This window comes from Oncorhynchus clarkii, chromosome 20, assembly GCF_045791955.1.
Source record: "Oncorhynchus clarkii lewisi isolate Uvic-CL-2024 chromosome 20, UVic_Ocla_1.0, whole genome shotgun sequence".
Classification (NCBI taxonomy): Eukaryota; Metazoa; Chordata; class Actinopteri; order Salmoniformes; family Salmonidae; genus Oncorhynchus; species Oncorhynchus clarkii.
Genome location: NC_092166.1, coordinates 53867086 through 53892785, shown reverse-complemented (window position 1 = coordinate 53892785; position 25700 = coordinate 53867086). Strand labels below are relative to the sequence as shown.

At 42.6% G+C, this 25700-nt stretch overlaps 1 protein-coding gene across 1 annotated transcript in view; it reads right to left on the bottom strand.

The window, feature by feature from the left end:
• Positions 1-5762: 5762 nt before the first annotated feature.
• Positions 5763-25700, bottom strand: part of LOC139377489 (arf-GAP with dual PH domain-containing protein 1-like) — a 50594-nt gene continuing 30656 nt past the window's right edge. The window contains exons 4-10 of the mRNA XM_071120524.1: positions 21472-21554; positions 15630-15742; positions 15182-15328; positions 12171-12254; positions 11938-12072; positions 11537-11765; positions 5763-6517 (exon numbers count right to left, since the gene is read on the bottom strand). Coding sequence (XP_070976625.1) covers positions 6489-6517; positions 11537-11765; positions 11938-12072; positions 12171-12254; positions 15182-15328; positions 15630-15742; positions 21472-21554 — 820 coding nt within the window. The 3' untranslated portion in view covers positions 5763-6488. The remainder of the gene's footprint in view (positions 6518-11536; positions 11766-11937; positions 12073-12170; positions 12255-15181; positions 15329-15629; positions 15743-21471; positions 21555-25700) is intronic.

The window sequence follows — 25700 nt, the reverse complement described above, 5'->3', positions numbered from 1 at the left end:
GCTAATAAATGTAAATGTAAATGCTTGATGAATTTAGTGCGCATGACCACGCATTTATGCTGTTTTATGTTTACCTTTACGATTAAATAACTGCATTGCAGAGTGTTTTCACCAACAACAAATTTGGTTAGGAGAAGTTCCTCCCTCATTCATTTTCAACAAGGGCACGCAGAGAAATTTGCGGGAGATTGTGGGAAGGTGAGCGGCGAAACCCTGCTAGCGGAGTGGTAGAAAAAGTTCAGCTCTTCTCTACTTCGTGCAAATTTCAAGCGGAGCGAAGCGTTGTCAAGAGGAGGCGCTGCCTCTGGTCAAAACCCACTGTATGAACTCATGCAGAGCCGTTAAATACGTTGGCCCACACACCTGTTTCTTGCTGTTAAGAATATTTTTGCAAATGACATATAAACTTAATGTTTATAAGTAGTTGGGCAATTTCTTGAAGACAAGATGGATGCTTGCCATGCAGTTACTGAGAGTGGGCATACTACCAAGTGTGTTTGTGTGTGAGTGTGTGCATGCATGAGTGAGAAGCGTGCGTGTGTGGGTTTGCGAGCGTGTGCTTGCGTGTGAACGCGTGACACAGACAAAAAGCTCTGAATTTTAATGAGCAATTACTTTGTTGAAAGATCCTTTGTCTCCCTTCATCTGGGGAAAGAGAGAGAAATTAATTGGACTGAGAAATAAAAACTGCATCATTACCAAAGGCACCAACAAGCAACAGGGTATGAGAAGAATTCATCGCAGTGAAGCTGATCAGAACAGATGGGATGTGGGTGGCTTGTGAGCGGAATGCTCTTTTTTGTTTGTTGTGAGAACAGATTTAAATGTATAGCCACCAGTATGCTGTAACTCAGACTGTCCTGCCTATTGTTTGCCAGGACATTTTAGCAGAAACTCAATTAGAGAGATAGGGATGAGGATAGAGAATGGAGATAGATAGATAGATAGAGAATGTTAAGAGTTACTGACAGAATTAATCAGGATGCATTGCATAATAACAGGAGTTTGGCTATACAAATTATGCATGAATCACCACCATCATCTGTCCAACTGGAATAGATTGATCATTCAGTGAATAACAGACACTATACCTAGACCAACATAGCTATTAACTATTAACAATCTTCTTAAAACCTTTTTTTTTTAACAGATACAGTATACTGTACCTGGCTCATAGGTTGCTATATTTACTCTCAGGCCATGCTAAATGCCCTATGTTTCTGCCCCTGGGCTTCACTACAGAAATGATGGCTGAGGATTTGGGGTTCCAGCCACTTTTAATTACTTCCTGAATGGTGAAAATATCTGGTGAGTTTCACTGAGTTAGTGTCTACTGGAGTTAGCCTGGCCTGCCGGGGCGCCAACGACAACAAGCTGCCAGACAGAACTAACATTGACTTACCCATGATGCCACGGGGATCTGGAGCCAGGGTGGAGGGGCAGAGGAGTGTGGAGGGACACATCAGGAGACCTGACTCGCACTGTGATTCGCCACATAAATGGTCATATATATACTGTATAGGTGGGAAGGCAGTTCCACCTCATTTGGATTGGTAAAAACACAGAGGCAGTTGAAATTCTGCTAAGACTATGCATGGGAAAATCAATTTTGGGTTACTGTTTAATCACCTACAAATCCCAGTTACACCTTTCAAACAGCAGCTTCGTATGTTATCTAATTTCCTTCCAAGTCAAGTTCTGTTCACGTTAAGTTTTGTTCAATTAGTCTTCTTAATTATTTTGAAACATGTTTATAAAGTTACTGATATCTTTCTCATTTTCATTACAGCTATTAGAAGTTAAAGCTTATAAGTGGTTCATACAATTTTAAGCAGTGAAAGGGATCCCTGTGTGTGTGTGGGTTTATCCAGGGACTTTTCATTAGATTTGTGCCTTCTCTGTAGCCGTCCTTTAGGCTTTACCAACATGAGACACCAGCTGATTGGGTTAGACTCATCACTAAATTATTACCTCTAACTTGAAACAGACTGGGGCAGCAATGTAATAGACTTACAACAGTCAATTAGACCTAAAACCTCTACTGACGCAAGTGATGAGGTACACGTTTCTCCCTGATCTTGTCTATGTGGTATTCTCTGTCTCAAAATAACAGGATGCTACTGGCAAGTTGTTCCTGTGCAGTGCAACAATGACAAAGGGATGAATAACAGTTGTTCAAACTGCAGGCCCATTTCTATTGTTCAATCTAAGTAATGGCTTCTATTTTCTACAAATTCATCAATAGAAAGACTAAGGAGGTTCCAAGACATTGATGTTCCCACAGATATTGCACACCTCTCATTTCAACCAAAAATAGTGCCCTTTGACCCTTTGGGGTGTATCAACTGTTCTTCAATCCCCCGTCGTGTTGGCCGGTTGGACCACTCTGATCCCTATAAAGAGAAAGAACTTTGCCTTGGAGTGGTCTGGAGTGGTCTGCGATGGTTCACAATGCCAGAAACAGAGCAACCGTGAAACTCCACCGCGGTGACCGAGGTCAACCACAGCACGTTGCTTTGGCGCCAGTCCTTGGGAAAAGCATGTAGTCCCCATCTCGCAGACAGAGGGGTGGCCTGTCTCGATGCCTGACAAAAAAAATCTGCTAACTCACTCATATGCTATACCCGCTTTATATATATATTCAGTACATGTACATTTGCAGCATACTATTTTATATGAATAAAATCTAAGTGTTTAAATAAGAAAATATACTGTATTACCAATAGATAAAGATGTTAATTTACTTCGCCTTGATGGCAGAAGCAGATGTGAACCCTAAAGTCAGTGAGATTACAGAAAACTGAGGGAGGGAGAAAAAGGTGTCAGAAAGAGAGAGGGAAGGAAAGAGTGAAGGTAGCATGTGTGACTGTGTCCCAGCTGTTGCTATGACGATTGGGCTGCAGCGCCATGAGCCTGACCCCCTCTGAAGCTCTTAATCCTAACCTCCCAACACACACACAGACACACAGACACACACACACAAACGGAGGAGTATCCCTCAAGGATTTCCCGCCATGTGGAACCGAGATGTGAATGTGGTTAAATTTACTGGAAGTTCACAGGAAAGGCACACAGTTCACAGAACAGACACATACTGTATGTATGGAGACATGACGGGAGCATGTCCTTATAGTGACGCAAACAAATAAACAGAGATAATCACATGCCCGCACAGACACACCAATTGACAAGAATCAACGCTCTACCGCATCTCACCATTACAATATTACCATAACTATTTATTACATAATTGAACTGTTGTGAACTTTTAATTACACACAATACCAGGTCTGTGGGCATGTGTAAGCTGCACAGCCATTATCATGCTCCTCGTGTGGGTTTTTGTGCATACGGTCAACACACTCCAGCCCATATTGATATGGTCCTCCACACTTCACAACTGCCCGCCTCAGAGTGTCCATCCAGCCCAGGCTTAACACTAGAACTCTCCCTGGGTGGAATTCCAACAGCTGTCTGAGCTCTCCAACCGCCACCTCTAACGGCAGCTGTGTGTCCGTCTCTGTCCCCGCATCAGTTAGCACAGAGAAGCACACAGCTTCGGAGGTTGGCCCCTATCCGTTCTGCACGCATGCATACTACGAGAACACACACGGGCGCACAAACAAACACAGGCACACCCGCACACATTATCTGAAGACAAGAGACTACTAGAGTAGTGGTTTCCAAACCCTGAAATTAAACTGGTTTCAAATTTGATCAAACAAATGAATTGTTCTCTCTTCAAATGGGAATACTGTATAATACAACATTTGAGTGTCAACTAAGGGCCTTTTAGACTATTAAAATGCACTTTGATGTAATTATGCGTTGGGACAGCCCTGCTGGACCTTAAATTGAGTGAATACGAACACAGGGTATAAAGTGGGGTTCCCTTCATTTTCTAGCGTCAATTTGTGCGGAACCATTTTGGGACCCCATGCGCGCGCACGAGAGAGAGAGAGAGAGAGAGAGAGAGAGAGAGAGCAAGAGAGAGAGAGAGCAAGAGAGAGAGAGAGAGAGAGAGAGAGAGAGAGCTAGACACTGTTGCCCTAGAGCACACAAAAAACTATACATACCTTGGCCTAAACATCAGCACCACAGGTAACTTCCACAAAGCTGTGAATGATCTGAGAGACAAGGCAAGAAGGGCATTCTATGCCATCAAAAGGAACATAAATTTCAACATACCAATTAGGATTTGGCTAAAAATACTTGAATCAGTCATAGAGCCCATTGCCCTTTATGGTTGTGAGGTATGGGGTCCGCTCACCAACCAAGACTTCACAAAATGGGACAAACACCAAATTGAGACTCTGCACGCAGAATTCTGCAAAAATATCCTCAGTGTACAACGTAGAACACCAAATAATGCATGCAGAGCAGAATTAGGCCGATACCCACTAATTATCAAAATCCAGAAAAGAGCCGTTAAATTCTATAACCACCTAAAAGGAAGCGATTCCCAAACCTTCCACAACAAAGCCATCACCTACAGAGAGATGAACCTGGAGAAGAGTCCCCTAAGCAAGCTGGTCCTGGGGCTCTGTTCACAAACACAAACAAACCCTATAGAGCCCTAGGACAGCAGCACAATTAGACCCAACCAAATCATGAGAAAACAAAAAGATAATTGCTTGACACATTGGAAAGAATTAACAAAAAAACAGAGAAAACTAGAATGCTCTTTTGGCCCTACACAGAGAGTACACAGCGGCAGAATACCTGACCACTGTGACTGACTCAAAATTAAGGAAAGCTTTGACTATGTACAGACTCAGTGAGCATAGCCTTGCTATTGAGAAAGGACGCCATAGGCAGACATGGCTCTCAAAAGAAGACAGGCTATGTGCTCACTGCCCCCAAAATGAGGTGGAAACTGAGCTGCACTTCCTAACCTCCTGCCCAATGTATGACCATATTAGAGAGACATATTTCCCTCAGATTACACAGATCCACAAAGAATTCGAAAACAAATCCAATTTTGAAAAACTCCCATATCTACTGGGTGAAATTCCACAGTGCCATCACAGCAGCAAGATTTGTGACCTGTTGCCACCATTGTAAAATACAACCCATATTTATGCTTATTTATTTTATCTCGTGTCCTTTACCATTTGTACATTGTTAAAACACTGTATACATATAATATGACATTTGTAATATCTTTATTGTTTTGAAACTTCTGTATGTGTAATGTTTACTGCTAATTTTTATTGTTTATTTCACTTTATATATTAACTTTATATATTATCTACCTCACTTGCTTTGGCAATGTTAACACATGTTTCCCATGCCAATAAAGCCCTTGAATTGAATTGAGAGAGAGAGAGAGAGAGAGAGAGAGAGAGAGAGAGAGAGAGAGAGAGAGAGAGAGAGAACAAGACAGAGAGAGAGAGAGTGAACAAGACAGAGAGAGAGAGAGAGAGAGAGAGTGAACGAGACAGAGAGAGAGAGTGAACGAGACAGAGAGAGAGAGAGTGAACGAGACAGAGAGAACGAGACAGAGAGAGAGTGAACGAGACAGAGAGAGAGTGAACGAGACAGAGAGAGAGAGAACGAGACAGAGAGAGAGAGAGAGAGAGAGAGAGAACGAGAGAGAGAGAGAACGAGAGAGAGAGAGAGAGAGAGAGAGAGAGAGAGAGAGAGTGAGAGAGAGAGAGAGAGTGAGAGAGAGAGAGAGGGAGCCCAGCGGTTGATGAAAACCAAATGCATTACTTATTTGATAATAACAATCCGAAGTAAAGGAGACACGGTCAGCGGGATTGTTCTCAGCTTGGATCCCTGTCGAGTTTATTACAGCGGCAGACCAATAGAATGACAATGCACAGCATGGGTGATGTATTACAATGGCCTAGAGTGCCATCTAGTGTCTTTCAATGATAAACACAATTTGATTGAATCAGTTAATATTAAATCAATTACAACCCTGTTGCATGAAGTAACAAAATATTTACATTCACATTTATATTTCAAAATAAACAGCCACGAGATGTGTATAACCCTACCTAAAAGCATTTAGAACAATCAGAGAAATTGCATAAATCCACTGTCATCAAAACTGTCCAATCAATAAATTACATTTACAGTACTGCTCTCAACAAACAGAGTGAACATGACTCATTAGTATACAACAAGGGAGGAACCACTCACAACACTAAGAGCGGGGGTGCAGTGTGGAAGAGTCTATGTGGAGAGCGGCAGCAGGGGAATTGATATTTCAGTGTTATTTTCTCTCCTCTCAAATCCCCTGACCCCTGACCTCTAACCCCCGGTTTAGGCATCAGGTTCAGAAGAGGTTGAGATGTAAGACCTTTTATTGTTTTTCACTCTCCTCTCTGATATATTTCTTCCATCTCTATCATTTCGTTCCGTCGCTCCAGGTACAGTAGAGACTTGTGTTATTCTGGGGTCTCTGCAGAGAAATCCTGTCTGTTCTGTTCTTGGTGGGACTTGAGCTGACCAGTAGAGTGACAGCTCTAGCTCCAGTCTCAGGGCTTGTGTTTGAAATGGGCCTCCACTGCACGGTGAAGAGCAGAAAACCAGTAAGTGTTACCACAACATAGAGATACAATCACAGAAAGGCATATAGGCACAGTACAGTACATAAACAGGCAATCACTCATTACCCTGCTTTGGACTGCCTCTAAAAACACACCATCAATCTATAATTATAGTGATTAATACCAATGCTGGTGCTAGGGAGTTACCCGGTGTGCAGGTTTTTGTTTTAGCCCTGCCATAAAACATTGGCTTCAGCCAAGCAACTGCTTGTGAGACCTTGACTAGTTCAATTGGGGGTTGTACATAGCCTGCAAATATTATTGCAAAGACGCAATATCTGCATACATGCATACTCCTCAAGAGTAAGGCTGTGGCAGCCGGTGATTGTCATGAAAATAACTGCCCGGACTCACGGTAATCGACCGTTAATGAGCATAAATGCATTTAGCTTCTCCTGGCTTCCACGCATAGCCTCCAAGCCACGGATGCAGATCTTTAGAACATCTACATTTTTAAAAAAAACTGAATAAATCCATTTATTTATCATTTATTTTTGACAGGCCTTAAGAAAAATCATATGAAAAAATGAACAGAATAGCATACTCCGAGTTGTTCTTATGTTGGACCCTGACATGGCTGTGCCATTTGGCTGTGGGCTACACCCGTTCATAATTTTTACAATTATTTTAGAGTATGAAGAATACAATTGAACATAAAATAGAAAGGATATTTTCTCTAAACGATTCCAATGGAAGTGCGTCCATGTGGCTATTCTGTATTGAGCGGTTCACAAAGAAACCAGTCCTATATGCTTTTTTTTTAGAGTTATTTATGCAACTTTAGTTGTGATACAAACGTTGGCCTATATGTTAAGATTTTTAATACATTCTAAGGCTGCATGATGGGACTCTAGTGATGATTTGAAAAAAGCCACAAGCTTCACTCATTTCATCAGTCTCTCATTCACAATTTGACGAGCACTTGATAATATTCTCACCAGGCCTCGAATTTCCAGGTGGCATCCCCCTTGTGTGGCGGTAATGCCCCCTAAAAAATCTGTGGCCATTGTCCCCTTGGGCTGAATATAATAAGCTAATTATAATTCCCTTCTCCCAGCTGTGTGCTCCGAAGCACCTCTCACTCAGAAATACCTCTCTCTCAGATGTCTAGTCAAAGTCAGAAGTGTACATACATCTTAGCCAAATACATTTCAACTCAGTTTTTCACAATTCCTGACATTTAATCCCAGTAAAAATTCCCTGTCTTGGTCTTCCGGGTGGCGCAGTGGTTAAGGGCGCTGTACTGCAGCGCCAGCTGTACCACCAGAGACTTTGGGTTTGGCCAGTAGGGAAATCCTTGTCTCATCGCACACCAGCGGGCCAGGCACAGTGCGTGCTAACCAAGGTTGCCAGGTGCACGGTGTTTCCTCCGACACATTGGTGCGGCTGGCTTCCAGGTTGGATGGCACTGTGTTAAGAAGCAGTGCGGCTTGGTTGTGTTGTGTATTGCATGACTTTCAACCTTCGTCTCTCCCGAGCCCGTACGGGAGTTGTAGCGATGAGACAAGATAGTAGCTACTAAACAATTAGATACCACGAAATTGGGGAGAAAAAGGGGTAAAAAAAAAAATCCCTGTCAGGTCAGTTAGGATCACCAGTTTATTTAAAAAATGTGAAATGTCAGAATAATAGTAGAGAGAATGATTGATTTCAGCTTTCCCAGAGGGTCAGAAGATTACATACACTCAATTAGTATTTGGTAGCATTGCCTGTAAATTGTTTAACTTGGGTCAAACGTTTCAGGTAGCCTTCCACAATAAGTTGGGTGAATTTTGGCCCATTCCTCCTGACAGAGCTGGTGTAACCGAGTCAGGTTTGTAGGCCTCCTTGCTCGCACACGCTTTTTCAGTTCTGCCCACAAATTTTCTATGGGATTGAGGTCAGGGCTTTGTGATGGCCACTCCAATACCTTGACTTTGTTGTCCTTAAGCCATTTTGCCACAACTTTGGAAGTATGCTTGGGGTTATTGTCCATTTGGAAGACCAATTTGCGACCAAGCTTTAACTTCCTGACTTATGTCTTGAGATGTTGCTTCAATATATCCACATCATTTTCCTGCCTCATGATGCCTATTTTGTATTTTGTGAAGTGCACCAGTCCCTCCTACAGCAAAGCACCCCCACAACATGATGCTGCCACCCCCGTACTTCACGGTTGGGATGGTGTTCTTTGGTTTGCAAGCCTCCCCCTTTTTCCTCCAAACATAACAATGCTCATTATGGCCAAACAGTTCTATTTTTGTTTCATCAGACCAGAGGACATTTCTCCAAAAAGTATGATCTTTGTCCCCATGTGCAGTTGCAAACCGTAGTCTTTTATATGGCGGTTTTGGAGCAGTGGCTACTTCCTTGCTGAGCGGCCTTTCAGGCTATGTCAATATAGGACTCATTTTACTGTGGATATAAATACTTTTGTACCTGTTTTCTCCAGCATCTTCACAAGGTCCTTTGCTATTGTTATGGGATTGATTTGCACTTTTCGCACCAAAGTACGTTCATCTCTAGGAGACAGAACGCGTATCCTTCCTGAGCGGTATGACAGCTGGTGTTTATACTTGCGTACTATTGTTTGTACAGATGAACGTGGTACCTTCAGGCGTTTAGAAATTGCTCCCAAGGATGAACCAGACTTGTGGAGGTCTTGGCTGATTTCTTTTGATTTTCCTATGATGTCAAGCAAAGAGGAACAGAGTTTGAAGGTAGGCCTTGAAATACATCCACAGGTACACCTCCAATTGACTCAAAATATGTCAATTAGCCTATCAGAAGCTTCTAAAGCCATGACATCATTTTATGGAATTTTCCAAGCTGTATAAATGCACAGTCAACTTAGAGTATGTAAACTTCTGACCCACTGGAATTGTGATACAGTGAATTATAAAAGTGAAATAATCTGTATGTAAACAATTGTTGGAAAAAGTACTATTATTATTATTATTACTACTATTATGTCCTAACCGACTTGCCCAAACTATAGTTTGTTAACAAGAAATTTGTGGAGTGGTTGAAATGACTCCAACCTAAGTGTATATACATTTCCAGACCACTGTAGCTAATGCCCGTGATCGTGTCCTTTTCACAGGCATTTCAGCTAAGTAGTAGGCTTCAAGTGAATGGAGTCAGACACATCTGGGACGCATCTGCGCGCTTCCCTCTTATTGAATTCCGAGGCGCATATTGAAGATGTTAGAACTGTCCACATTTATCCTACATTTCATCAGCCAACAAGATGAGTAGGCCTGACGAACAGCAAAAGCAATTGCTTATTTCAATCTACTATCCCCCATAGTACAAAAGTTGACCTATTCTATTGGTCAACGTGTGCTTCTGTGCAATAAATAAATATTCCAAACACACTCTGAGACAGTTGTGGGATGCGATAGATCCCAAATGAATACAACCACTTGCATATGAAGCTGATCGTTTAGCAATAAGCGCGAATGTTCCAAAATGCAATCAATTAGAAGAAAACACTGTTCTCAAAAGTGATGGCAAATGTGATTATGCATGTAATGCTTTATTATAAAGGTGCATTTTTATGGTGAAAATGATCTTCCCCAAACTTGAAACTCACGCGCTGCTTATGTAGGCCAGTTATGTACACCGGTTATAAAGAAGATTCATGTGCTTCATTTTAACAAGTTATTTGGCCACATTTGTTGCAATACAATCCTTATCAAAACATATAGACCTATGGTCTAGGATACATGCAGGGGACTATGATTTGAAAAAGTTGCCAAAAAAAAGAAGAAGGTATGCGCTTCTTGCCTTAATACACAAGCTGGGCATCATTCACAAGTGATAGTCTAATATTGTCACCCATCAGACTATTCTTGATTTAAATGTTGTCTTTACGTATAATATATGTGTGAAATGAGGTTTGATTTAGAATGGACCGTAATCATGCACCTGTCTCGGAACAGGAGCATGGGGAAAAAATTCACGTCATCTATACAATAGCGAATGGAGGACGCATTTCCCATGGTTCATTTTATTTTTTTTATTTTTTACCTTTACCTACTTTTACCCCTTTTTCTCCCCAATTTCGTGGTATCCAATTGTTTTACTAGCTACTATCTTGTCTCATTGCTACAACTCCCGTACGGGCTCGGAAGAGACGAAGGTTGAAAGTCATGCGTCCTCCGATACACAACCCAACCAAGCCGCACTGCTTCTTAACACAGCGCGCATCCAACCCGGAAGCCAGCCACACCAATGTGTCGGAGGAAACACTGTACACCTGGCAACCTTGGTTAGCGCGCACTGCGCCCGGCCCGCCACAGGAGTCGCTGGTGCGCGATGAGACAAGGACATCCCTACCGGCCATCCCCTCCCTAACCCGGACGACGCTAGGCCAATTGTACATCGCCCCACGGACGCGATGTACTCCCGGTCGCGGCCGGTTACGACAGAGCCTGGGCGCAAACCCAGAGTCTCTGATGGCACAGCTGGCACTGCAGTACAGCGCCCTTAACCACTGCGCCAACCGGGAGGCTCCATGGTTCATTTTCATGCCAGCCAGATAGGCTATGCTCCTGTGTTGAAGGGAATCAATGTGCTTAATATTAGGAAAGTTGATAAATAAAATGTTGTAGGCCTAGCCTATAGAATGCTAATGTAATTATCTTTTTAATATTGGCCATCAAACCTCTGTTTTCTCATGCAATTGCAGAAATGTTGCGCAACATGAGCACTCATCATAACATTTGCATTGACGTCAGAGTGATTAGAGGGAAAATAGAGTGCTGAGTATCAGGCAGTTAGCAAGTTTGGTAGGCTACAAATGACCAGCAGCAGCATCAGAGCTGGGAGAATCCTAATTACCGTGACTAAACGGTCATGTGGAATTTGACTGCCATCATGACTTGTGACCACCGGTGCGGCAGTAATACGGTCAGCGTAACAGCCCTACTCAAGAGTACACTTAATGTAGTGCATACTCGAGTACGCCGGTGTAATTCAGCCTCATGACTTACCTGCGTACTCTTGTGGTCTCATGGGTCTGTTGATGACCCTCTGGAAGGCAGCGATCCAGTCCCTCTGCTCCGCCTCCGTCTCGCAGGCAAACAGGAACTTCCTGTCTGGTGTTACTATGGTGATGCCATGGTTCCAGTGGTAGCCCTGTGTTGAGGGGGGAAGGCCTGGGAGCACGGTGTAGCTGTTCTCTTTACTGCCGATGAACACCTCTCCCCTTGCATAGGCGTCCTGAGAGAGGAGGGGGGGAGAGGCGGTGGGGGGGAAAGAGAGCGTGAGAGAGATCAGAGAGAGATATCAGAGAATAAAGTATGCTGTACGCCACAGAATAGAAAGTTATGACAAGTAGGGTTCATTCAGAATGGATCAGTTGTTTTAGGGCAGGGTGTGTCTGTCTCTTCACCAGAGGATCTTTGAAGTACATGAGTCTCCTGTCGTCCATGGTGAACCACCTTTTCTTAAAGCCCTCTGTGTGCTTTGGGCCTGTCTTCTCCATGAAGCCCTCTTTCATGAAGCTACGTGTCAGTTTGGGCACCAGCTGAAGGCCAAGACAAGAGAGAAAAGTGTTTGTTTAATTGTGTTAAATTGGGGTTCCTTGTGGTAATACTCATTGCTCAATATATGTTGTGGCCTCACCTCCTCATCACTGGCTCCAGGGAAGGCCACCTGAAGGTAATGGAACCTGGCAGCTCTGATAGCGTTGAACCAGTCCACCATTTCCTACCAAAACAAAAGACACAAAAGCATCCTAGTCAGAGCTAGTCAGATATATGCCTTATTCAGAGTCATCCCTGCAATGAGAAGACCGTAAACCTGCTACAGTATGGAACATTACGAGACGTGATCAAGGTATTATATCACGACAAAACAGCTTTAATATTACTGTTCTGTTCAAGCTTGCCATCTTGTCTGTTAACCAGCTGAGGAGGCTGTACACGCTGTGCCTTTCATCCTAACCCACAGACAAGGGTGACTTGCTACTGAGAGAGATGGTCACCTGTGTGCACAGCAGTAAACCCTCAGAGAAAAACAGCACGCCAGCTAGCAACTCTGTGTGTGACTGCAACCCCCTCCACATTCCTCTAGCCAGCTCCACTGGCCAGATTACACGGTAGGATGACGGGTACTGCTGTCACAGTGAAGAACACGTCTACTGATGAAATAGATATCTAGACATGTTTATTTCCACTCTCCCCCAGTTATCCAGAACAGCCCATATCTACTAGAGACTCTTAGAAGAAAAAGGTGCTATCTAGAGCTTAAAAGGGTTCTTCGGCTGTCCCCAAAGGAGAACCCTTTGAAGAAACCTTTTTGGTTCCAGGTAGAATCATATGGGGTTCCAGGTAGAATCCTTTCCCCAGAGGGTTTTTACATGGAACCCAGAAGAGTTCTACCTGGAAATGAAAAGTGTTTCCTATGGGTAAACCCAAGGGCCTTTTATGGAACCCTTTTATTTTTATAAGAGTGTAGAGACTCAAATTTAGTTGAACAGACTACAGTGGTTCGTCCTTTAAAAGTTGCAGTATACTGCGGCGCAGCTTGTATGGGGCCTCAGAATTGTATGGCACGTTATTTAAGTGTGAGCCACTGGTACCATTAATGCTAGTTAGTGCTAGTTTGACCACCAGAGGAGCATTTGATAGCCTTCAATAGTAGCGGGCACGCGGGAGACCTGAAAAATGTGTCGATTCACACGCAGAGCGTGGCAGATGTTTATTAAGCCTTCGCAGAAAGCAGGAATCGTGATCACAGGCAGGCAGGAAATGGTCAAACACAGGTAGGTAGTCAAAAACAAACAATACCTCACAACCATACAAACAGAAAGAACTGAACTAAATAGGGAGCTGATGAGACCAGGTGAGAAACGAACTCAGGTGAAATAGGCTACCTTGGGGCGGCAGGTAGCCTAGTGGTTAGAGCGTTGGACTCGAATCCCCGAGCTGACAAGATAGAAATCTGTCGTTCTGCCCCTGAACAACACAGTTAACCAACTGTTCCTAGGCTGTCATTGAAAATAAGAATTTGTTCTTAACTGACTTGCCTTGTAAAATAAAAAGATTTAAAAAAATCTATGATCAAAAATGAAAGACAGGGCTACGTTCCAGAACACAAAGAAACCAGAACACAAGGTTGACTAAGAAAAGAAAAGCAGAACCTTACAAGACTGGGGTTCAATTCCCCGACAGGGAGGAAGGAGTAGCCTGTCCTTGTAAATAAGAATTTGTTCTTAACTGACTTGCCTAGTTAAATAAAGGTTACACTAAGAGCATAAGTCTAACATATACCCAAACAGAGATTCTGTGAAAATAAAATCTCATTGATTTATCAAAACCAGTCCAATATATCTGTGAGAATATCCAACAGGCTTTTATATAATTCTCAATTAATAATAATCGCAATATTTTGGAGATGATTTTGTTTTCAAATAACGTAAATGTAACGTCTGCTTTCAACTCCCACCCTCAAATACCTAGATCCCCTGAATGCAGCCCACTCTCCAGATCCCAATCACCTGAATTGTGATCACCTGTTCACACACCTGTATCACACACTATTTAGTTCAGTTCTTTGCACCGCATCACTATGAGGTATCGTTTGTTTTGTGACACACGTCTTTCAGAGAGCTGGTTTTCCGGTGAGTTACTCCTCCCGTGTATGATAGTGAGGCAGGCAGAAACTAACGACGCCTTTTGCCTATTCCCTGCCTGTACTTTAGCCTATTGGATTTCCTGTTATCTACATATTGCCTGATCTCTAGGACTAATTTACTAGTCTTTTCCCTGCCTGTACTGTTGCCCTTTTGGACCCCCTGTGTATGACCTTTTGCCTGCCCCTGGACCCATCTACCTGCCTCCTCACGTGGTCCTTTGCAATAAACACCTGCTGCGCCCTGCGCTTGAAACCAGCTCTCTGCCTCCCCTCGTGTTCATTACAGTAAAATGAGAGAGAAAAAGGCCATTCTTGAACATGGGGTGTGACATTGTTACTCATTTGTAAATAAAGCCAGTTTGTTATTTAGAATGATTTATTTCTGTTTTTAGAGGGAGAGAAACCTACAATTAACAAATGGGTCTCCTAGCCGAGGCTGGCACAGGTATTGATCCAGCATCCGTTGTAAACCAGCTTACAGTGTCTTAGAACGTTGCGCCACTCAGGCGCTGTACAACGTGACCGGTCGGGAGTGGCATACAGTACTACAGTAAGAGCAAAATAAAATAATAAAAATAGTTTTGGTAGGTAATACTGAAGTCGTCAGTCAATTATCAGTTACTATTTAGGTTTATGTCGCACATTCATTGCCAGTTGGAGGACCCAAAAGCATAATCAGTGCTCTAACTGCCCCTTGCGCTGGTCTGGAGCAATGAAGTGATGACGCAGTGTACCATACTAAACCACAAATTACCTCTAAGTTCCGCAGCACAACTTTTAGTGGAGCAACCGCTGTAAATCAGTGTTCCTTGATATGAGTAACAGCAGCCATATTAGGTGTACCATTGAATTGATGATTCATCATACATCATATCTCTAAGAATTCTGTGCATTTACACATATTACAATAGGAGTTGGCTATACCAGTATAAACAGATCTGGGACCAGGATACAAAGCCGCAGAGTCCTTTTTGTCACAGTCACCCATAATGCCTCACCTTAGAATCGCTGTGGTAGACAAAGATGTTCCTGGTGCTGTTGTCTCTCAAGTAAGTAATCTGCAGGCCGTAGGGGTTGCCTATCTTAGCCGGCTGGAACGTGGCATTGAGAGTCTCGATCTTCATCACTGCCTTGGGGTCCCGCGCCTGGGGGAGATACACAAACTGTACGGTACATAAATACAGTATACGTATAAATTGTTACATCGAATAATACATACTGTATGTTTAGATAGGTAAGGAGATTAAGTCTGAGGTATTTGTTTTAGTTTCCTTGTGGACACATATACATAGCGTGCTATACAAGTATTCATGATTAACTTGAAAGAGATGATTAACCTGAAAGCTAGTAGCATAAATTAGCTGGAGATTACGTTTCGCAGGGACATGCTTGTATTTATGTGTGAGAGCATGTGCAGATGTGACTACGTGTTGACTCCAGCCTTACGTCCTGCTTGTTGAAATACTTGAGCGCCCCCTCTCGTTCTGACAGGATGAATTTCCGGCTGAGGAACTGGCCGTTGTCTCGCCCGCGTTTCCATAGAAACCCCTCTCTGTACCCTGGGCAGATAGAAACCCACCAGACAAACTCAGACAAACTGAAATAACTCTCTGGTGTAATCAAGAAATACCAAAGCGTATGAAGGGAGAGTGAAAGGGAGACAGAAAGAGAGGGATGAAGAGACAGAGAGAGGGGCTTTAGGTGAAAGAGAGTACATGAGAGAGGAAGTCATAGAACAGAATGCAGGAAGAAAAAATAACCTCACTGAAGGTAAAGTACTGTACATTCTTTTACATGTCAATGACACAGCACTAGTCCTTCCAGCCTATTTCTGGACCTCTTACAGACAGGGAGTGGTTTCATTAAGTGGCAGTACAGAGCACGGTGTATAATCCATTAGAGACTACACACGCTCTTCAACTCTCTCTTACTCTCTCATATTCTCTTTTTCTCCCTCCTCCCCCTCCATTTTCTCTCTTCACTTCTCTATTTTCCTTTCTCCTCCCTCCCACAAATCTCTGTTCACTGTATCCCCATCTATCTATCTATCTCATACACACTCGCATATACTGTATCAATGCATGCCATACTACTAATCCCATCCAACACCCCTCAAGTCCCATAACCCCCCCAACGTCTCTCCTTCCTCATCTGTCCCCCTGTTTTCTCCTCCCTCTCTCCATCCCCTGGTGACAGAGGTTGGCATCTCTCTTTTTCCCAGTTAATCGTAATGTATTCACCTTGCATTACCACCATCGATCAATAACAACCCCCACTACTCCCTTTTCTCTGCATACAGAATCAATACAGCCATTGAGCACTGGGAGTCTAGTTTACCACCACCCTCCCTGCACCTACAGAAGGATACACAGTACCAGTCAAAAGTTTGGACACGCCTACTCATTGAAGGGTTTTTCTTTATTTTACTATTTTCTACATTGTAGAATAATAGTGAAGACATCAAAACAATTAAATAACACATATGAAACAATGTAGTAAACAAAAAGTGTTAAACAAATCAAAATATATTTGAGATTCTTTAATGTAGCCACCCTTTGCCTTGACAGCTTTGCACACTCTTGGCATTCTCTCAACCAGCTTCATGAGGAATGCTTTTCCAACAGTCTTGAAGGAGTACCCACTTATGTTGAGTACTTGTTGGCTGCTTTTTCTTCACTCTGGGGTCCAACTCATCCCAAACCATTTCAATTGGGTTGAGGTCATGCTGGTTAAGTGTGCCTTTCATTCTAAATAAATCACAGACTGTGTGACCAGCAAAGCACCCCACACCATCACACCACCTCCTCCATGCTTCACGGTGGGAACCACACATGCGGAGATCATCCGTTTACCTACTCTGCGTCTCACAAAGACACAGCGGTTGGAACCAGATATCTAAAATTTGGACTCATCAGAACAAAGGACAGATTTTCACCGGTCGAATGTCCATTGCTCGTGTTTCTTGGCCCAAGCAAGTCTCTTCTTCTTATTGGTTTCCTTTAGTAGTGGTTTCTTTGCAGAAATTCGACCATGAAGGCCTGATTCACACAGTCTCCTCTGCACAATTGATGTTGTGATGTGTCTGTTACTTGAACACTGTGAAGCATTTATTTGGGCTGCAATCAGAGGTGCAGTTAACTCTAATGAACTTATCCTCTGCAGCAGAGGTGTCTCTGGGTCTTCCTTTCCTGTGGCGGTCCTCATGAGAGCCAGTTTCATCATAACACTTGATGGTTTTTACGACTTCACTTGAAGAAACTTTCAAAGTTCTTGAAATGTTCCAGATTGACTGACCTTCATGTCTTAAAGTAATGATGGACTGTTGTTTCTCTTTGCTTATTTGAACTGTTCTTGCCATAATATGGACTTGATATTTTACCAAATAGGGCTATCTTCTGTATATCACCCTACCTTGTCACAATACAACTGATTGGCTCAAACGCATAAAGAAGGAAAGAAATTCCACAAATGAACTTTTAAAAAGGCACACCTGTTTATTGAAGTGTATTCCAGGTGACTACCTCATGAAGCTGGTTGAGAGAATGCCAAGAGTGTGCAAAGCTGTCATCAAGGCAAAGGGTGGCTATTTGAAGAACCTCAAATATATTTTGATTTGTTGGAATCGTGGTTACTACATGATTCCACATGTGTTATTTCATAGTTTTATTGTCTTCACATTGAATAATCAAAAAACCTTGAATGAGTAGGTGTGTCCAAACTTTTGACAGGTACTGAAAGGTAACAGAACATATAAAAGGCCTTAAAGAGGGTAGCGAGGCGACAGATGACTGGATGAGGGTAGGACCCGTGGATCTATTCATTTTAACCCTGGGTTAACCCTGGATGATGCAAATATTATGTGATGCAAATAGACATAAACAAATACAAATCTCCTGCCCAATGCATCCCTATGTATCACAGAAATATAGCTGTGTGTGTGTGTGTGTGTGTGTGTGTGTGTGTGTGTGTGTGTGTGTGTGTGTGTGTGTGTGTGTGTGTGTGTGTGTGTGTGTGTGTGTAATTAAGATGAAAGGAAAGGAGTAATTGTGTGTTTTTGATTTTACTATCCCTGTTGAGACCAGAAGTCCTCACAAGGATAGTAAAACAAGGAAAATTCAGACAAGTGGGAACATTTCACCGGTACCCACATGGAAGAATACTTTTTTAGGGTTAGATTAAGGGTTAAGAGTTAGGGTTAGCTTTAGTGTTTGGGGTTAAGGTTAGCGTTAGGTTAAGTGTTAGGGGTTAGGGAAAATAGCATTTTGAATGGGAATCAACTGTTCGGTCCTCACAAGGATAGTAAAACAAACGTGTGTGTGTGTCTGTCTGTGTGCGTGTGTGTTTGTGTGCGCTGTGTGTGTGTGCGCATGTGTTCGTCATGCGCATGTCAGCTGTTTGTTCACCCGCAACCACCCACAGTTCCCTTTTTTCTCTTGAACATTTATTGAACAATTCATTTTTTCTTCAAAATGTTTTCACTTATTGCATATTTAGGCCTATCGAACAGTATGTGATGATGCGACACACCTCTGTATTTCCTGTCATTGCATTGATTAGTCCTGTTTGGGATTCATGCTACACTCTGACAATGATCCATTGTATTGCTTAACCAATAACTGTAGCAAATATGGTGTATGTTTATTGCGGTGAGGTCTGTCTATTTAATTTCCTTTTAGTGCCTATAGCGATGGTCTATTCATGTATCCGCTTTAAGTGCGCATTGGTATGGTCTCTCTACAATCGGGCGCGCCGGGGTATTGTGGGTATGTAAGCCCGTTCTTTACAGGTATCAGGAGGACTGCTGTTGTAAATATTCACCTGCACTAATTTCACTGGACAGCAAATAAATCAAAAGAATATGTAAATACAACCTTTGTTCCTAATTTTAATACTGGTTGTTCTCTGGTGCTGAAAACCTCCTAAGTTAGACTGCCGGATCCCGTGATACCTTAACAGAGTAGCCTAGTAATGTTCTGCTGGAACAAAAAAACGGCATGTATTTGGAGCTCATACAGTTAGGCCCTAAAGCTAATGCCAGATTTTAAAAAAACAACCTCAAAGTAGCCTATAGATATGAATTGCACAAGAATTCTACATTCACAGATTTTTATTGCACTGTTTTTATTGCACCTCCTATAAGCCCTTCATCCACACAATATTGCATAACCCTAAACCTGACCACCCTGAGGATATACAGTGCCTTGCGAAAGTATTCGCCCCCCTTGAACTTTGCGACCTTTTGCCACATTTCAGGCTTCAAACATAAAGATATAAAACTGTATTTTTTTGTGACGAATCAACAACAAGTGGGACACAATCATGAAGTGGAACAACATTTATTGGATATTTCAAACTTTTTTAACAAATCAAAAATTGAAAAATTGGGCGTGCAAAATTATTCAGCCCCCTTAAGTTAATACTTTGTAGCACCACCTTTTGCTGCGATTACAGCTGTAAGTCGCTTGGGGTATATCTCTATCAGTTTTGCACATCGAGAGACTGAAATTTTTTCCCATTCCTCCTTGCAAAACAGCTCGAGCTCAGTGAGGTTGGATGGAGAGCATTTGTGAACAGCAGTTTTCAGTTCTTTCCACAGATTCTCGATTGGATTCAGGTCTGGACTTTGACTTGGCCATTCTAACACCTGGATATGTTTATTTTTGAACCATTCCATTGTAGATTTTGCTTTATGTTTTGGATCATTGTCTTGTTGGAAGACAAATCTCCGTCCCAGTCTCAGGTCTTTTGCAGACTCCATCAGGTTTTCTTCCAGAATGGTCCTGTATTTGGCTCCATCCATCTTCCCATCAATTTTAACCATCTTCCCTGTCCCTGCTGAAGAAAAGCAGGCCCAAACCATGATGCTGCCACCACCATGTTTGACAGTGGGGATGGTGTGTTCAGCTGTGTTGCTTTTACGCCAAACATAACGTTTTACATTGTTGCCAAAAAGTTCAATTTTGGTTTCATCTGACCAGAGCACCTTCTTCCACATGTTTGGTGTGTCTCCCAGGTGGCTTGTGGCAAACTTTAAACGACACTTTTTATGGATATCTTTAAGAAATGGCTTTCTTCTTGCCACTCTTCCATAAAGGCCAGATTTGTGCAATATACGACTGATTGTTGTCCTATGGACAGAGTCTCCCACCTCAGCTGTAGATCTCTGCAGTTCATCCAGAGTGATCATGGGCCTCTTGGCTGCATCTCTGATCAGTCTTCTCCTTGTATGAGCTAAAAGTTTAGAGGGACGGCCAGGTCTTGGTAGATTTGCAGTGGTCTGATACTCCTTCCATTTCAATATTATCGCTTGCACAGTGCTCCTTGGGATGTTTAAAGCTTGGGAAATCTTTTTGTATCCAAATCCGGCTTTAAATTTCTTCGAAACAGTATCTCGGACCTGCCTGGTGTGTTCCTTGTTCTTCATGATGCTCTCTGCGCTTTTAACGGACCTCTGAGACTATCACAGTGCAGGTGCATTTATACGGAGACTTGATTACACACAGGTGGATTGTATTTATCATCATTAGTCATTTAGGTCAACATTGGATCATTCAGAGATCCTCACTGAACTTCTGGAGAGAGTTTGCTGCACTGAAAGTAAAGGGGCTGAATAATTTTGCACGCCCAATTTTTCAGTTTTTGATTTGTTAAAAAAGTTTGAAATATCCAATAAATGTCGTTCCACTTCATGATTGTGTCCCACTTGTTGTTGATTCTTCACAAAAAAATACAGTTTTATATCTTTATGTTTGAAGCCTGAAATGTGGCAAAAGGTCGCAAAGTTCAAGGGGGCCGAATACTTTCGCAAGGCACTGTAACTGCAGCTTATGAGTCAACCCGCGAATCACTACTGTGTGCGTGTGTACCCAAGGAGGAAGTTGAATCTCATAGTAAACAGATGAGGTCATCTTTAATCAATGAGAGTCCAGTCTGGCTCCAATAAGAGCGAGAGTGCTTTCATGCAATGAAAAAAGAGCATGAGTCATTCACTGACATTGACACTTATACTGTCTGCCTCAGCTTAGTAAGAACACAAACAACCACCAAGGAAGAATACAAGGCCAGACATATTCACTCTGCCTTCATTCTACGCCTCAACGTCATCCTTCTTCAAATTCATAGTTCACAAAAAGCATTTATGTGGCCACTTGAGTGCAATGGATTTTTGGGATGCTTGGGAAAGGATTTTATTTATTTTCAGAGGACTATTTGTTGGTTTGATTTTGCATAGCTCTGCATCCATAGCTTTGCATAGGCAAACCTTGTGTGTGTGTGTGTGCCAGCTCACCTGCAGAGTATGGCTCCTGTTTCTCGATGAACTCAAACTCGTTCCTCTCGTACCTGGCTCGGATCCACTGCTCCCGCAGTAGCCTAGAGCACAATGAAGCAATGGATGGGTTTCACCTTCTCTCACCTTTCTCTATAGCACAGGTGCCACGCTGCTATGTGAATGAATGATGACCTAACAAGCTGGGAGGTTGGGACACAGGCCACATTTCTACTTATCTCGCTGTGACAGATTCTCCTTTCCTTTCATCTTCATTGCCCACAGGCACGCACGCACGCACACACACACTCCTTTACACCAGGACAAAGAGATTGATTAGCATGAGTAAACAGATTAATAACAGATTATCTATTTTTGGTTGTGTGTGTAGAGGAGTGAACCTCACTATGACAACAGCAGCCTCTCCCCTCTCTCTCTCTCTCTGCTAGATGTTTTCAAACTGTATGCAGGTCTATTTTAGATGTTCCTATCTTTTTTCGGTGTCTCTTATAATAATCATGTCAGTACGGTCAGCTCGCATTTGGCATCTTTTCAGAACAAACATCAGATTATTCAGATTAAAGTAATCCATTCAATTGACACAAAACCAAATCTGTACCGGACGATTCCCTCTCTCACATTATTGGGTTGGCACTAGAGGTCGACCAATTAATCGGAATGGCCGATTAATTAGGGATGATTTCAAGTTTTCATAACAATCGGAAATTGGTATTTTTGGGCGCTGATTTGCCATTTTTTTTATATATACCTTTATTTAACTAGGCAAGTCAGTTAAGAACACATTCTTATTTTCAATGTCGGCCTAGGAACGGTGGGTTAACTGCCTTGTTCAGGGGCAGAACGACAGATTTCCACCTTGTCAGCTCGGGGGATCCAATCTTGCAACCTTACAGTTAACTAGTCCAACGCAATAACAACCTGCTTCTCTCTCGTTGCACTCGACAAGGAGACTGCCTGTTACGCGAATGCAGTAAGCCAAGGTAAGTTGCTAGCTAGCATAAACTTATCTTATAAAAAACAATCAATCATAATCACTAGTTAACTAAACATGGTTGATGATATTACTAGATGTTATCTAGCGTGTCCTGCGTTGCATATAATCTGATTGAGCATACAAGTATCTGACTGAGCGGTGGTATGTTGAAGCAGGCACTAAACATTCATTCAAACAGCACTTTCGTGCGTTTTGCCAGCAGTTCTTCGTTGTGCGTCAAGCATTGCGCTGTTTATGACTTCAAGCCTATCAACTCCCAAGATGAGACTGTTGTAACCGAAGTGAAATGGCTAGCTAGTTAGCGTGCGCTAATAGCGTTTCAAACGTCACTTGCTCTGAGCCTTCTAGTAGTTGTTCCCCTTGCTCTGCATGGGTAACGCTGCTTCAATGGTGGCTGTTGTCGATGTGTTGCTGGTTCGAGCCCAGGGAGGAGCGGAAGCTATACTGTTACACTGGCAATACTAAAGTGCCTATAAGAACATCCAATAGTCAAAGGTTAATGAAATACAAATGGTATAGAGGGAAACAGTCCTATAATTCCTATAATAACTACAACCTAAAACTTCTTACCTGGGAATATTGAAGACTCATGTTAAAAGTAACCACCAGCTTTCATATGTTCTCATGTTCTGAGCAAGTAACTGAAACGTTAGCTTTCTTACATAGCACATATTGCACTTTTACTTTCTTCTCCAACACTTTGTTTTTGCATTATTTAAACCAAATTGAACATGTTTCATTATTTACTTGAGGCTAAATTGATTTTATTGATGTCTTATATTAAGTAAAAATAAGTGTTCATTCAGTATTGTTGTAATTGTCGTTATTAAACAAATAATAATTATATATTTTTAAAAAATTAAACATTTAAAAAATAAAAATCGTCCGATTAATCAGTATCGGCTTTTTTGGTCCTCCAATATTCGGTATCGGTATGGCGTTGAAAAATCATAATCGGTTGACCTCTAGTTGGCACCCACAGAGAAACGTAATGTCACAGGCACAACTTGGCGCTGTCATTTTGGAAGTCACACTGTGACGGCCCTGAATTTTTCTGAACTGTCTCAGTGCTTCTCCTTCCAATAGGGCGCTTTCCCTTTAATTCCCAATTAAATAGCCAGCATCAGCTGCGCAAAAATGTTGTGATGGAGACGTGAATGATGATGTGTTCAACCCTCAGTTCCCGAAGCTTCTCTATTCCGTTTGTTTTGTTGCCGTTAAACGTGTGTTTTGTAGCCTAATAGAGTTTACCCAGGAACGGATCCACTCTTTGCGTCCGTGGACTACACCTCTCTGTTCTTCGTGGCCTTTCTCCGCTGGAGATCTGTTGGCGGATTGGATTGTCTGACTGACTACAACCTTTTTGTATACGGTAATGGTAATTTCATTTGTTTTGATGTCATGTATACGGTGTTGATTTATGTAGTTAGTTGTAGTTGAGGACTTAGTAAGAGTTGATACGCTTTAAAGTTCTGTGGTAAAATAATTGTTATATTGATTGTATGATTAATACTGGGTTTACGCTACACTTGAATGAACGGACAAACATTGCGTGACAAAGGTCACTGGAGTTCCCTGAACTCCTTTACCGGGCTGGACTCTTTTTAGGCCCGAGGTACAGGACATTTCTGGAGGAACAAGAACTCATTGTGTTATATTATTATATGTGTGTGTAATCATTGATGTTGCTAATACAACCCACGCAAAATAATATAGTTGTATTTGAAGTTCTTTCCAATGTTAAGGGTTTATGAAAAGTTTATTTCCATCCTGACTTTTACATAAGTCCTTTGTATTGGTGTAGACTTGACGGACCAGATGGGACTCATTCCCTCCCAAACCAAAAGGAGAAACCAATGTTTTCTCTGGTAGGCACAACATACCTGGCACCCCTATAAATAATAACCTCAAGTCAAAACTGTTACATAACAAAATGGCACCCCAAATAGGACAGCTCAACATTGTAAACTAACCAAAGCAAATCTTTTGTGTGGAATTAAAACAATGGATTCACCCCAAGATAATGTGCTCATACCTGTCAATGGGAATACACAGGGCCATTCTGACCATCAAGCTGACAATACAAATCATAATGTGAATGGAGATAATGGAGTTGATTTGGGCCAGAGCCCTGGGAATCTGAATGCTCGGTCTGGACCACAGGCCACAGGTCGTCTAACCAGTTACTCACTTATTGACATGGATCTGTGTGGCAGTACTGAGCTAGCCCTCCCTCTGACACCCAACCTTCCTCCATTGTCTGGTTTATCTCCAGAGGTTGTAGTCTTACAACTTCAAGGTGACATCCTTGATATTCGTCGGACTCAACAACATCTCCAAACTCTTATCCACCATAAATTAAAATGTCTGAGGGAAGAGCAACAACAGAGTGCCATGGAATTCAGAAACTCACTGAGCACTCTAACCCACACGCTGACAGAGCTCAGTGAGAGTGGAATACGGGAAATTACTGGTGCCATGGACAGGCAGTTTGACTACCAACGAAACCAATTCACTGCCACTCTCCAATGGCGCCTGCAACATCATCACACTGAGGTCCTCAAGGACGTTAATTCTGTTTTTTCTCCCATGGTTAACACTGTAGACCACTTGTAGACAGAGCTCTCGAATTGTGTTAAAATGTTGGATGACGTGTCTGTGGACATGGCCTCCATTAGGCACAACTCCTTACAGAGTTTCTCTGGTGTCCACTTCTGGTGTCCACCTCATACCACTGAGGGCCAAGCTGGCACCTCTGAACAGCCAAGACCAGGCCATGCTACAGCCACCCCTTGCAGGATGCAATCCACCATGCATCCTGGTGTTCATTTTCATGGACCGATAACTCCCTCCCCCTCTACTTCCTCAATCCCTCCTAGCTCTTTTGTTCATGGTGATATGAGTAGACGTCATGTGGGGGCGATGCCCATTAAATTGCAATTTCCCACCTTTGGGAAGAAAGATGACAGTCCTGATCCACTAATATGTCTGGAAAGATGTCGGGACTTTCTTGCCCTCAATCCCCTGGCTGACGACGAACTCCTTGCCACATTGAGGAATGTGTTGCATGGGACAGCTCGAGACTGGTGGGATGTGGCACGTCTCACCACTACCTCCTGGGCTGACTTTGAGGCCAAGTTTTCCTCTGCATTTCTGTTTGAGGACTACACAGATGAGTTGGCAGAAAGTCAGAAATCGAGTACAAAGAGAGAGAGTATCCGTGACTTTGCATACG